The sequence below is a fragment of the Eptatretus burgeri genome, chromosome 1 (genome assembly GCF_056783735.1).
Source record: "Eptatretus burgeri isolate ZD-2024b chromosome 1, Ebu_testis_v1, whole genome shotgun sequence".
Lineage (NCBI taxonomy): Eukaryota > Metazoa > Chordata > Myxini > Myxiniformes > Myxinidae > Eptatretus > Eptatretus burgeri.
Window position 1 is genome coordinate 6,982,775 of NC_140961.1, and position 15,051 is coordinate 6,997,825.

A 15,051-nucleotide genomic window follows, 5' to 3' on the forward strand; every position below is an offset into this window, starting at 1 on the left:
TGTTTGGTACCCTCTGCATGCTGGCCATGTTCAGGTCCTTGAGAGTGAGCAGCCATGGGAATCAAATTGACATTAGTTGAGAAAGGAACAAGCCTTGAACCACTTGACCAAACAGTCAGCTCCTGGAAGTCTTCCCTTGAGTTTAATCCTTAATTCATTTGAAAGGTTGAAGCATTGTGTTGTAGTTACTGCACTAGAATGAAAAGTAAAACGTTGTCATATATATATATATATATATATATATATATATATATATATATATATATATATATATATATATATATATATATATATATATATATATATATATATATATATATATATATATATATATATATATATATATATATATATATATATATATATATATATAGTGAGTTCTATGGGAACTGGAGAAGGATACATGGGGATGAACAAGCTGCATACAAGCTGGAAAAGGCAGTGCTTGGAAATGGGATAATTTGCGGTGGAAGAGATCGTGAGTGTGAATGGGGAATGAATTCAGGTAGTGGTGAACAGCTGGAAGCCCGGGAGGGAAGAATGGGATTGAACAGACTGGGGAAGTTGCTTCCACACGTGAGAGAAAAGAGGAACAGGTGAGGAGGTGAGCAGTGAGCCTGGATTTTGGGAGTTTAACAAGGAGGTTACTGGCAGACCGTGTGCGCCCTTCAGAAACCTTGGAGGGATAAAGCCATTTTGGGGCGGTCGAACACAGAGGTTTGAGCCGAGTCATGATTGTGCTTGATGTTTGATTCACAGTAAGTGGAAACGATCTCCATTCACAAGGGTAGTTCAGCTCATAAGTGATTGACATTTTCTGGAGGCACTGTCCTCAGTCGCAGTAAGTTTCAAGGACAGTGTCACCTTGAGACAAATGATTTGTGGGAAGAAATTAAATGAGCATTTCCAATGTCACACTTTGATTGCACATTTCACAGCAAATGAGGAAATGCATGCCCGATCATGATACTTGGTTAGCGAAAGTACAAAGCAAAAGCCGAAATACCAAGCTTCCACGGTTGGATTTATTTAAAGACCAGAAATGCAAAATAATTTTGGTTGGGAATGAAGATAACGCTGTGCATCCTGAACTCTGACCTTTACTTGTTTGTTAATGATTAAATGTAATTGCTCCTTTGCCCGTTGGTTTCTAATGAGGAATGCAGCAAGTTTTAAACAGAAATAATTTATTCCATCCTCGCCCCATCTTACCCAACTCTTTCATCTGTTACATCCCTCATTATTCTCTTTCATATCCCCTGCCTCTCCACCCCACATATATGAAATATGTCAATGGCCCTCAGGCATAAACATTACACTCTTTTACTTAGAATCTTTCCAAATGTAGTCTGAAACATTTTGCAAATCAGTAAATAGGCCCTTAGGTTACAGTGAAATGTGAGTGTTATGGTGCTGGGGTCTTACCGGCACCAATCTGCTTGATGTTGGCTGACGAAGGCAAACCTACAACATGGGATACCAGCTATTTTTCGACCTGTTTTACTACGCATTGCCTGCCTGAGGCCTAAACCTATCAGGCCATTAAATTTGGCTCTGGTAATAGAGATGCACTCTTTATGCTGTCTGCAGAAGACTTCATAGGAACTGCAAGACAACTCTGTTGGTATTTTACTTGTCATTTCACTGTCGGTCTGCATCTTGTACTTGACAGGGTCAGACTTAACTTAAACTGCCCTATTTGTCCTGGATTTCTAAAAGCAGGTTGGTGGCCTTGAGTTATTTTACTTTCTCTATTCCTGCTCTTCCTTCTCCTGCCTTCTCGCTTCCATGCCCAGCACCAGCCCCTCCAGGTTTCATGCATTTTGCCAGAAACTATTTGCTTGATCCATAACCAAGTGTAAATTCAACACTTGCTTCCATACTTTCATCACGTTCGTTTCTCACTTGTCCAACTGTCTTCCTGAGACTCCATTGTCTTCCATAGAGGATTTCATGTTTGCTGCTCACCACTGCATTAAGCCTGGTATTGGCTAAGTGGCTTGGGTGGCTGGCTTAGGATCCTAGGGTCCTGAGTTCAAGCCCCATTGGCTGCTGAATCAACACCAGGTGGGGTTGACTCAGCCTACCATCCTTCTGAGGTTCGCGAAATGAGTACCAGTATCCTGGTAAAGGGGCACAGCCGTGCTTCCAAGAAATGATAGCTGCCATATGCAAGAACAGAACCACGACATTATGGTCTCTCTCATTTCCACTACTGAGCTTTGCTACACCTGCTGAGACCCTGTTCCTGACAATTCTCTTCGTGAAGTAGTGGATATTTTAGTTGTTTTCCCACCGTTTGTTTTCTTTGCCCCATTTTGTTGGTTGACCATTGCCTCCTGTTCTTCTGCTATTCCATTATCCTCATCATTATTTTCAGTCTGACCCGAACAATCTCCATCATAATCATATCACACCATGCATGTTCATGCAATAACCCATGACAAGTCAACATCAACATTACCTTCATGCACTTGCTGAACTTTCCTCGTTTCCCCCGCCCCCCTTTTTGCTTTGACCTCTTGAATCCCCTCTCCCCCCAACTCCCGTTCCACAAAAATAGTCTGTCCAATCATGTTCTTTACTTTCATCTTTGAAGGTGTCAGCTCATAACCATCACATGTGATTCTAATACCCTGTTCCTCCCAAGAATTATTTGTATGCTTGTTGACTTTTATGGTGTATATGACACATGTTCTGCACTACTTCTCTATTTGTATATTTTTTTGTGTCATAGCCGTTTAGTTTCTGTTGATTAGCTTTTCTCGGAGCCTTGGCGTTTCCTTTGAATCTGGCAAACCCCTTGCAATTTAATGTCTTTCTGTGACCAGACACATACTGTATCTCCACGGCACCAAGTACATCATCAGCCTTGTTTATATGAAATCTCTTCATCAGTGGGGTGGCCTCGTGTGACAATGTGTGACCTAAACCAAGTAGACAAATGAAATGTACAGAATGAACATGCCAGCTGCTGGAATTGCAGCCGCCATGTTGAACAGGCTTTTGGACATGGTCCGAGGACCAATCAGGTGGTCAGCATGACTGATGATGACGTTTGTGCACTGTTGCAGTGGCCTTGTATGGAGACGCACAGTATTCAATATTAATTGTTCTCCAGCGATGATGTGGGCACTTTCTCTCTTTTTTCTCACCTCCACCACTGAAGATGGATGCAGGTTGCGTATTCATCCGTTTATGTGCTTGTCTGTCTGTGTGTTTGTATATGAGCAGGATATCTCAAAAAGTTATGGACGGATTTGGCCGAAACTTGGTGGACAGGTTGGGTGGGTGACAAGGACAAATTGATTCAATTTTCGTGAAGATCTGAATGCTCTTATCCACCGACAAGGTGATTTGTCACCATTGAGAGAAGGGGGGGTCAGTATCTAGCACAACATCTCAAATAATGGTGGATGGGTTATTACAAAACTTGGTGGATGACTTGGATAGGTGACAAGAACACGTTGATTCGACTTTCGTTCAGTTCCAGATCTAGATCTGGCCTATCAGTGGGATACCAAACATAAACTGTTCAGCCTGGTGGAGGGACATACTCCACCCCGTGCCGTTCTAGATTATTCTTTTTTGTCGTGGGTGCAGAACACGAGGCGAATGGAAAGCATCATTGTCTGGCCTTCATCTGACATGCTTTGCCACTACCAGTCTTTACAAAGTGTTGGTTGAACCCTCTCTTTGCAGTCTCATAAATAAAAATACATTTTCATCCTCCGATACCTTTTCGTCATTTATCTTTGCTGGTTGCTGATGCTTCAGTTGAAACTGCTTTTACTGTCGCACATGATGCTGTGAGGCTTTCAAAGAACCATTTGATTTTCTATTCCCTTTTTATTCTGGCTTCCCAGTTGGGTTTTAGCCACTATCTCAGAACCTCAAGTATTGGACTGGATATTTTGAGAGAGCTTTCCACAGCTCTTGTGGAGTTAAGTGCTGTTTGTTAAGGATAAGATTCAGTTTGATAAGTTTCGGTCACATACAGTCATTTCTGCTGTTAAATCTAAAAAAAAAAAAAAATTAAACATTAAACTGGCAGTGTAGCAGTTTTTCCAGGGTAACTACAGTAGTTCATTGAACATTTTAATCGCTCGGAAATCCAGGCCCATTAAAGGGTCTCACAAGATTTTCCAGGGCATGGTTTTGCTGAACCCTTACCTTGGAAGTCAGGGTTACCCTTCATTGTACTTCATTATTGAGATTGATCTACTCCCTTCCCACACCCCACTCCCCAACCCCCAAGTAGCAATGTAACAATATCTACAAAAAAGGATCACAATCTACCTGGTTCCAAAATTGGTTAAAATATGTCGCTTGCATGTAATTTAACATATTGCATAACATCAACATAAATATGTCTTTGGCATCAATTTTGATCATTGTTAGCTGCATGATTTGTTCAAAGACCACCTCTACATGGTCAGCATGTATACATCCAGCTTATAATGCATGTTCATTATCTTTAATCAAACATTCATTTTGCCTTATTATTTTTCACAAGAATGTTCCAGAACAGTGAGATGACAAGGTGGTTTTTGAGAACACTTCCCTCAATTACTTATCCCTCCCTTTAGCAATTACCGAAGATAGGAGATTAAAAATTCTGAAAATCATCTCTACTGTCATCTTTGAATGTAAAACCTAAATTGCAATATAAAGCAGCTGCAGCAGTGCTGTGTTGCCCTGATGAGCTTCAATGAGGACAAAACTGGTCATCACTCAAATTTCAGGCCTCACTATCAGACATGATCTTTCTTTGAAAAGACACACTTCAAATTTGGCCTCCAAAGTCAGTCACAGACTGGACATCCTCCATCGTGCAGAGTCCTTCCTTGGCACACGTGAACACTTATCCACCAACTCCAAGGCTTTCATCTGCAGCCTAATGGAATACTGCTCTCCTCTCTGGGCTGGAGCTCCCACCTCTCACCTTTCTCAGCCTTATGCTGTGGAAACCAAGGCCTTCAAGATCATTGGAATCCCTGATAATGTAGCTGAGTCTATGGGCATATCACTTCCACATTGCAGACAAGTCAGTTGTCTTTCTGTATTCTACTGCCTCCTTTCTGGTCTTGCACCCTCTGCTCTTTTATTGCTTCGTCCCTCCACCTCAGGTTTCTGTATGGTACACATGGTGTGCCAGCAACCCCCCTTCTTGTGGAACTACCAAAATCCAGAATCACTGCTCAACTCTACTTCTCTTTTTCCTCCTTTTTCTCCATCTGAGGAACTAACTTCCACATTCTCTTCAATCCCATTCTTAACTTCAGATCTTCAAGACAGCTGTTCATCACCATCTCAGATCATCCCTCAACCAAAACCATGATCTTTTCTAAAATCAGTAACCCTCCTCAAGCCACTTCTTTCCAGTTTTTCTCAAGAGTTTGTTTCTGTACCCATCTTGTTCATCATGTGTGTCCTCCCTTAACTCTCATCCTTCCCCACATCCCTTCTGTCTCCAAGTCTCCCTCTATTTTGTCATTCAACCCTGCTGTTGGTGTGTTTCCTTCCTCTCCTTTACTGTTCGTTTTGTTCTGGCAAAAATTACAGCAAAAACATTGTGGGCACATGTGGTCCAATCATCAAATTGTTACGGTCCGTGTGCCATTTTGCCTTTGACTGATATCGGCACAATTATCTCTGGAATAACCTGGAGCATAGTAGCATCTTCCATGCAGAAATGATAAGCTCTATAAATTTGATGAAATGAAATTGTTAGTTTTAAATATCTGATGAATTGTAATTGTTGAAGAGCTTTATATATTTGATGAAATGGAATTGATAAAGAGTTTTAGAAGTTTGATGAAATGCGATTGTTAAAGAGCTTTAGATGTTTGATGAAATGGAATTGTTAAAGAGTTATATATGTTTGATGAAATGGAATTGTTAATGAGCTTTATGTATTTCATGACATGGAATTGTTCAAGGGCTTTACGTATTTGATAAAATGGAATTATTTAAGAGTTTTTTTTATATTTTATGTAATGGAATTGTTAAAGAGTTTTATATATTGGATGAAATGGAATTGTTAAAGAGCTTTATATATTTGATGAATTGCAATTGTTGAGCTTTACATATTTTAGGGAATGGAATTGTTAAAGAGCTTCATATATTTGATGAAATGGAATTGTTGAAGAGTTTCATATTTGTGATGAAATGGAATTGTTAAAGAGCTTCATATATTTGATGAAATGGAATTGTTAAAGAGCTTGGTAAGTTCGGTAAAAAATGGAATTGTGAAAGACTTTTATATGTTTGTTGAAATGGAATTGTTTTATATTCGATGCTATTTCGGTATGATGAAATGGAATTAGTTTTATATATTTGATGAATTCGAATTGTTTGAGCTTTATATATTTAAAGAAATGGAATTGTTAATGAGCTCTATATATTTGATGGAATGGAATTGTTGAAGAGCTTTCTATGATTGATGAATTGTCGTTGTTGAAGAGCTTTACATATTTGAGGAATGGAATTGTTCGAGTTTATATGTTTGTTGAAATGGAATTGTTAAGGACCTATATCGGTATGATGAAATGGAATTGTTAAAGAGCTTTATGTATTTGATGAATTGCAATTGTTGAGCTTTACATATTTTAGGAAATGGAATTGTTGAAGAGTTTTATATTTCTGATGAAATGGAATTGTTAAAGAGCTTCATATATTTGATGAAATGGAATTGTTAAAGAGCTTGGTAAGTTTGATAAAAAATGGAATTGTGAAAGACTTTTATATGTTTGTTGAAATGGAATTGTTTTATATTCGATGCTATTTTGGTATGATGAAATGGAATTAGTTTTATATATTTGATGAAGTGGAATTGTTCAAGCTTTATATATTTAAAGAAATGGAATTGTTAATGAGCTCTATATATTTGATGGAATGGAATTGTTGAAGAGCTTTCTATGATTGATGAATTGTTGTTGTTGAAGAGCTTTACATATTTGAGGAATGGAATTGTTCGAGTTTATATGTTTGTTGAAATGGAATTGTTAAGGAGCTATATCGGTATGATGAAATGGAATTGTTAAAGAGCTTTATATACTTGATGAAATGGAATTGTTAAAGAGCTTTATATATTTGATGAATTGCAATTGTTGAGCTTTACATATTTTAGGAAATTGAATTGTTAAAGAGCTTCATATATTTGATGAAATGGAATTATTGAAGAGTTTTATATTTGTGATGAAATGGAATTGTTAAAGAGCTTCATATATTTGATGAAATGGAATTGTTAAAGAGCTTGGTAAGTTTGATAAAAAATGGAATTGTGAAAGACTTTTACATATTTGTTGAAATGGAATTGTTTTATATTTGATGCTATTTCAGTATGATGAAATGGAATTAATTTTATAAATTTGATGAAGTGGAATTGTTCGAGCTTTATATATTTAAAGAAATGGAATTGTTAATGAGCTCTATATATTTGATGGAATGGAATTGTTGAAGAGCTTTCTATGATTGATGAATTGTCGTTGTTGAAGAGCTTTACATATTTGAGGAATGGAATTGTTCGAGTTTATATGTTTGTTGAAATGTAATTGTTAAGGAGCTATATCGGTATGATGAAATGGAATTGTTAAAGAGCTTTATATACTTGATGAAATGGAATTGTTAAAGAGCTTTATATGTTTGATGAATTGAAGTTGTTGAAGGGCTTTACATATTTTAAGAAATGGAATTGTTAGTCTTATATGTTTGTTGAACTGGAATTGTTAAAGAGCTTTCTGGGTATGATGAAATGGAATTGTTGGATATATATATATATATATATATATATATATATATATATATATATATATATATATATATATATATATATATATATATATATATATATATATATATATATACATATATTGAAATGGAATTGTGAAAGAGCTTTATGTATTTGATGAATTACAGTTGTTGCAGAGCTTTACATATTTGAGGAAATGGAATTGTGAAAGAGCTTGATAAATTTGATTAACAAATGGAATTGTTCAAGAGTTTTATGTATTTGATGAAATGGATTTTTTTATGAGCTCTAAATATTTGATGAAATGGAATTGTTAAAGAGCTTTATATGTTTGATGAATTGTAGGTGTTGAAGGGCTTTACATATTTCAGGAAATGGAATTGTTAGAGTTTTATATGTTTGTTGAAATGGAATTGTTAAAGAGCATTCAAGGTATGATGAAATGGCATTGTTGGAGTTTTATATATTTGAGGAAATGGAATTGTTAAAGAGTTATATATTTGATAAAATGGAATTGTTAAAGAGCTTTAGACGTTTAATAAAAATGGAATTGTTAAAGAGTTTTATGTATTTGATGAAATGGATTTTTTTAATGAGCTCTAAATATTTGTTGAAATGGAATTGTTAAACAGTTTTATATATTTGATGATATGGAATTGTTAAAGAGTTTGGATATGTTTGATGAAATAGAATTTTTTAAGAGTTTTATATATTTGATGAAATGGAATCGTTCAATATATGTTTGATGAAATGGAATTGTTAGAGCTTTATATATTTGATGAAATGGAATTGTTAATGAGCTCCATATATTTGATGAAATGGATTTGTTAAAGGGTTTTATGTATTTCATGACATGGAATTGTTGGAGTTTTATATGTTTGTTGAAATGGAATTGTTTTATAAGAGTTTTATATATTTGATGAAATGGAATCGTTAAAGATATGTTTGATGAAATGGAATTGTTGGAGCTTTATATATTTGATGAAATGAAATTGTTAATGAGCTCCATATATTTGATGAAATGGAATTGTTAGAGCTTTATATATTTGATGAAATGGAATTGTTCATGAGCTCCATATATTTGATGAAATGGAATTGTTAGAGAGTTTTATGTATTTCATGACATGGAATTGTTAGAGTTTGATATGTTTGTTGAGATGGAATTGTTAAAGAGTTTTATATGTTTGTTGAAATGGAATTGTTAGAGTTTTATATGTTTGTTGAAATGGAATTGTGAAAGAGCAATATAGGTATGATGAAATGGAATTGCTATCATTTTATACATTTGATGAAATGCAATTGTTGAAGAGTTTCATATATTTGACGAAATGGAAATATAAAAGAGTTTTATATATTTGATGAAATGGAATTGTCAAAGAGCTTGATAAAAATGGAATTGTTAAAGAGTTTTATGTATTTGATGAAATGGATTTGTTAAAGACTTTTATATATTTGATTAAATGGAATTAAAGAGTTTTATATATTTGATGAAGTGGAATTGCTAGAGAGCTTTATAAATTTGATGTCGTGAATTTTGGTTGTGTTCTGCAAACAAATAAACAAATCAATTAAATCAAGAATGAGTGATCAGAATGAGCTCTTTAGCAGTTTACAGGAACAGTAATTTTAATGTAAATAGGTGAAAAGTTCTGAAATTAAACTTTAGTTTACATTGGTTTAGGTTTCTTGGTTATGCCAAGGGGCAGAGTTTATATTTTTAAGTTAAAGACAAACATTGATGTGTGGAGCTTATGAACTGAAGTCAGTAACAAACAGTATTTGTTATATTATTGTTGCTGTTCACACAATGCACATCAAGAGCAGACCAATTTGAATTATCATCGTGGTAAGTTAGCATTTTTCCTTTATGACACATTAATTGACTTTAGATTAGTAATGATTGGGTAAGAATCTGCAAGAGAGATAGCTATTTTCAATGTGTGGGCTGGATTCAATTATTGACCTGACAATAAACTTTTGGATCAGTGATCTACTGCAGGCGCATTGTCATTGGACACATGACCCTCCATGAACATGCCTGGTGTTGGCTTAATGGTTAGGGTGGCGAACTTTGGATCTGAGGGTCCTGAGTTCAAATCCCGCTCAGCTGTTGAATTAATACCAGGTGGGGTTAACTCGGCCTGTCATCCTTCCGTGGTTGGCAAAATGAGTGCCAGCATGCTGGTATACTGTGTCGGAGTGGCGACTCATCCAGGATTATGCCCAATAGCCAAGGAGACTGCTTAGGCAGCACCAACACTCTGCACAGAGTATGGTCCCAATCCCCCTCCCCCCTCCATGAACGAGAGCAAAGTTTCACCAGCTGACTTTCTATTTCAGGATATTTTTGCTTACAGAGTTTTGTGAGTTTTACCTCCACCACCAAAGATGGATAGAGGTTACATTTTCACTCCTGTCTGTCTGTCTGTTCATGAGCAGGATTTCAAAAAGTTGTAGACAGACTTGAATGAAACTTGGTTGACATATTGGGTGTTTGACAAGGATTAATTCCTTCGATATTGGTGAAGATCTAAATCCGGATCTGGATCCGAGAATTTTTCAGTGATTCTTCAATATTGAGTGATGGGAACAAAAACAATATATAGCACGATATTTCAAAAAGTTATTGACAGATGCGGACGGAACTTAGTGGACGTGTATGTGTAACAAGGACAAATTGATTAGATATTGGTTCAGGTCCGGATGGAGATCTGGCCTATCAGTGGGAAACAAAATGTAAACTGTTCAGCCTGGCAGAGGTATGTGCTCCCAGATGTGGATTGGGCCTATCAGTGTGATACAAAACATAACCTGTTCAGCCTGGTGGAGGTATGTGCTCTCCTGAGTGCCATTCTAGTTTTTCCTGGAATCACATCTTCGAGTTACATCAGTATGCAAAAATCCAACATTCAAGCCCATCTATAAATTACAAAACACATATCAGTGAGTCAGTCAGTGAATGAGTGATCATAAAGAGCTTTTTATATTACATTATATGTGAGGGTGGAAAACAAGTTTTGCATAATTTTGATGAGTGTGTAGGAGGTGATTAATGGTAAAGGGAATAAAAGTTTTGCAACCTACCCTGCAGTGGGAGAAAGTGGGTTTTCTCTTTCTTGCAATTATTGATGAGAAATGCTAATATTATGCAAAACATAACAGCTTATTCATACAATGTAAACTAAACCGGAATGAGCAAGATTTTCATGGTCTTGACCATTCACCAAAATAATCCTATATAATTTTCAATGAGACTGGGGCATTAACGATACAAGATTACAGCAATCATGTTACAAATTAAACACGTAAAGCAAGAAATAATCCAATGTCAGGTGAAACATACAGGATTCACCTTGCTTGCCTAAAGTGGAGAATGACAAGGAAGTTGTCTTGTTTTTCATGTTTAAGACAGACTAACTCTATCACTCAACTCAGGATAACCTCATTCCACACTCACAAGCATTGTCCTGCCCTTGAGGGTCTGTTTTCTTCCATCCTTCCCCTGGTGTTAGTGTTCAACATGATAGCATCATATGTCTGTGTTGTTGCCATCTGTCAACTTCCTGTGTGCATTGCCAACCTGTCAACATCCTTTGAAAACCCTCAATTCTGTTTCGAGGATGACTCTGTCCTGCATTTTAAAACATTGCAGAGGCAGTCAACCAGCATCACTGTCAGTAACAGCAAACTTGAGGTGAGATTAAAGACGGCCTGAAAACTGGAACATGAAATCCAACTCGAGGAAATTCTTGTTTTATGATGTTATATCCAGCCGGATCACCTGGTAAAACACTTGCTTACATTTTATCACCAACCCTTCGAAGGCCTCATGAATCACCCGAGTTTCTTTGGAGTAACGATTACAAAAAAACATCTTTCAGTTAACCTTACAAAATCTCCAATAATTAATTTATCATGAGATCAGTGAGAAGTTTGACAACGATCTCATCAGGTATGATGAACAGACATATTTTTGCATTGTTACACTTTGTTGCCATGATGACAAGGTTTGTCTTCTGCAATGCAGCCAGGTATGCCACCTATTGACATTCCTTCATCACTGCTTGCATCTTGCTTCATTTTTTTTATTGACCTGTTTGTAAGCCGTTCAACCACATCAGATCAGTAATAGCTTAATGACTCTTTAGCATGATGGCTTCGAACTTGTCTAATTATGGGTTTGATGACTGATGTGGAAATTAACTACAATAGAGAACAATGAAAAGGTGGCTAAAATTGGGCATTTTGCAGAGAAATAAAAACATGTTGTTTAAGAATGTAGATATGTATCGTCCATACAGAAGGTGTGTGCTGTGTACCAGTTTTCAAGGTCACTGGATGCCTTCATTGGTGTGTATGCCTCCTCCCACCCCTTTCCTCCCAGTCAACCTGTCACATGTAGTGATGCAGTGCCCATGCAATGGCCTGCCAGGAACCATGCATTTGGTGGTGCAAATGCACTGTGGTCAGAGCAGTTCAGGGAATAGTGTGACAAACGTCTGCCAACCAGTTTCCGCACACGTCCAGTAGTTGACTGACGGTTGAGAGAACGTGACAGACTGCACACCTCCACTATTTTGTTCCCCTTTGCTCCCATCTGTGGAGCTGCCTTTTGAGTCTGTGCAAACCCACCTTTCCCTCCAGGTCTTCAAAAGTTGGCAGTTCACCACCATTTCATGTAATCAATCCCCCCCCCCACCAACCTCACCCCTGCCCCCATCCTTACTAGTGATCCTTTTTACCCCCATTAACCCTACCAAACCAAACACTCTCTCTCTCTCTCTCACTTGCAGGTTACTCTTCCCTTCCCTCCTCTATCGTTTCCTGTTCATGGATTTCATTGCCTGTTTTCCCAACTCAGGCCCCACGACTCACTGTCCGTTCATTGCCTTTTTTTCCCCCTCTTAAACCCCCTGAAATCCCCTTGCATCCCCACATACCACCTTTTACCCTTCAGAAGTTCTGTAGGAAAAAAATATGTTGGACTGCTGTGAGTAACTTCTTCATAAAAACTTTTTGAATGCCGCACACATTTAGATGGGCCAAATGCTCAGTTTTGTCTTGTGTTTTTAAAATATTAGATATCACCCAAAATTTCCACATAATAATCAATGTCACAGGAAAAGTAAGTTTCATGATGCACCTTCCTCTGTTATGATTTTTCTTGGTAGCATGACAAGCCAAGCCAAACCAAAAGTTGATGAAAAGCGAAACTCACAGCTCTCGAGCTGCAGGGTGCACGTCTGCCTGTCCATCGGGTACTTGGTGAGATCCATATTGCACGCAACAGTCGCTGTGATTCTGCAATAAATGAGATGCATATAATCATCTTATTTTGAAAGCAAAACCGGTCTTATTTCATTTCATTTAATGTGTAACAGGTCATGCTATGCTTTCCTCTGAGGTGTAATGGATTCCATTTCCTGTCGAGTCATATCCTCATTATAACTTCTTATGTTCTGTTCTCCTGACAGTAGTGACAGCACCTTGAAGTATGCTAGCTTACATTGGGGGCCATTAAGCCGGCTGTTTTGTCTCCAGTTATGTACAGGGTATTTCGAGTTCACCCGGACAACTTTGGTTGTTAATATATTTAGAACCACAAAAGATACGACGACACCCTTTGGTTTATACGATACAGAAACTCATAAAGTTTTGTGCACACCATTGATACACTTCAATGTGAGCTCTGTTTGTTGTGCACAGGACATCAAGGCAGTACACGAGTTCTTGCCATGTTCGGCACAACATGCTTACGTCCACCAGTGCGCATGCAGCTGTGATCCGAGAACAAAGATCCTGCAGGTTTGCCATCTTGATGTTGTCGCCAACATATTTGACAACTCCCACAGGTAAAAATCAAGGCGCATTATGTCTGGTGATTGTGGGGACCAGGCGGTGGTCCATCTCGGTCAATCCAGCGACCTGAACATTTTTCATTCAGGACGGCTCGAGTGACGAAGGCTCAATGAGGGGGAGCGCCATCCCGTTAAAAATGATATCGGGTTGCAGGTCTTCAATCTGTGGGAAGGCAAATCCTTCCAACATGTTCTCATGTAAATTGTTAAGATCACTGTCTCCTTCGTGAAAAAAAATGGGCCCACCAAGCGGTCATGGAGAAGGCCACACCACACATTAATCTTTGGACTATCAAGCATGTGTTAAATGACCATGTGAGGGATTTTCAGAGCCCCAGATCCTCACATTGTGTCAGTTGACCTTCCCCGAGACATCAAAACAAGCTTCGTCTGTGAACATGACCTTTTACAGGAAACCCTCGTCATCCTCTATGCGACCGAGCATTTCCAAAGCAAACACCTTGCGTTTGGGTCCGTCATTTGGTTTGAGTTCCTGCAAAATCTGCACCTTATCGGCACAAAGCTTCAGTCTTTTTACAAAATCCTGTGTACAGTGGTGGTTGGTAGTCCCAGTTCTGTGGATGCGCGTCAATTTGATTTTTGGGGACTTTGTTGAAATTATTCACGTACTCGTTCAACATCTGCTGTACTTGTTTGTGGTTTACCAGTACTCTTCTGTTTCTGACAACTTCCAGTCTCCTTAAATCTCTTGTAGCACTCTCTCATACCAGTCTGCGATGGCGGATTCCTTCCAGACCTTGTACGGAAATTACGCTGAACTTGCCTGTCGTATCTTGTCTCGTTGAACCATTTAACGCGCTGAGCTCCTTTTCTTACATTAAACCACCAGACCTGAAAATTAAGGAAACTTTTTTGAGTTTCTGTATCATATAAAACAAAGGGTATTGTTGTATCATTTGTGGTACTAAACATAATATGGAATAGGCAAAGCTGAGAAGCGAACGTAGAATTCTTCTTACATTCGCTTCTTAACTATATCAAATTAAAGTCTTTTTGCTATGAAAAAATAAATATTACCTAAACATTACCTTCACAACAACTCCACCGCCAAGAACAGGATCTCATCTGCAAAAATAAATATTACCTTAACATTACCTTCACAACAACTACACCGCCTAGAACAGGATCTCATCTGCAAAAATAAATATTACCTCAACATTACCTTCACAACAACAACGACACCGCCTCGAACAGGATCTCATCTGAAAAAAAAGTCCTCAGCATTACCTTCATAACGACAACTACACCGTCTGGAACAGGATCTCATCTAAAAAAATTAATCTTACCTCAACATTATACCTCAACATTACCTTCACAACAACTACACCGCCTTGAACAGGATCTTATCTGAAAAAAAAAAGTCCTCCACATTATCTTCACAACGACAACTACACCACCTAGAACAGGATCTCACCTAAA

At 37.7% G+C, this 15,051-nt stretch overlaps 1 protein-coding gene across 1 annotated transcript in view; it reads right to left on the reverse strand.

Annotated features, from left to right (window-relative positions):
- GABRP (gamma-aminobutyric acid type A receptor subunit pi) overlaps positions 1-15,051 on the reverse strand; it is a gene marked incomplete at its 5' end in the record, with an annotated part of 95,162 nt that overhangs the window by 62,524 nt on the left and 17,587 nt on the right. The window contains one exon of the mRNA XM_085883102.1: positions 12,972-13,054. Within this exon, the coding sequence (XP_085739228.1) occupies positions 12,972-13,054 (83 nt within the window). The remainder of the gene's footprint in view (positions 1-12,971; positions 13,055-15,051) is intronic.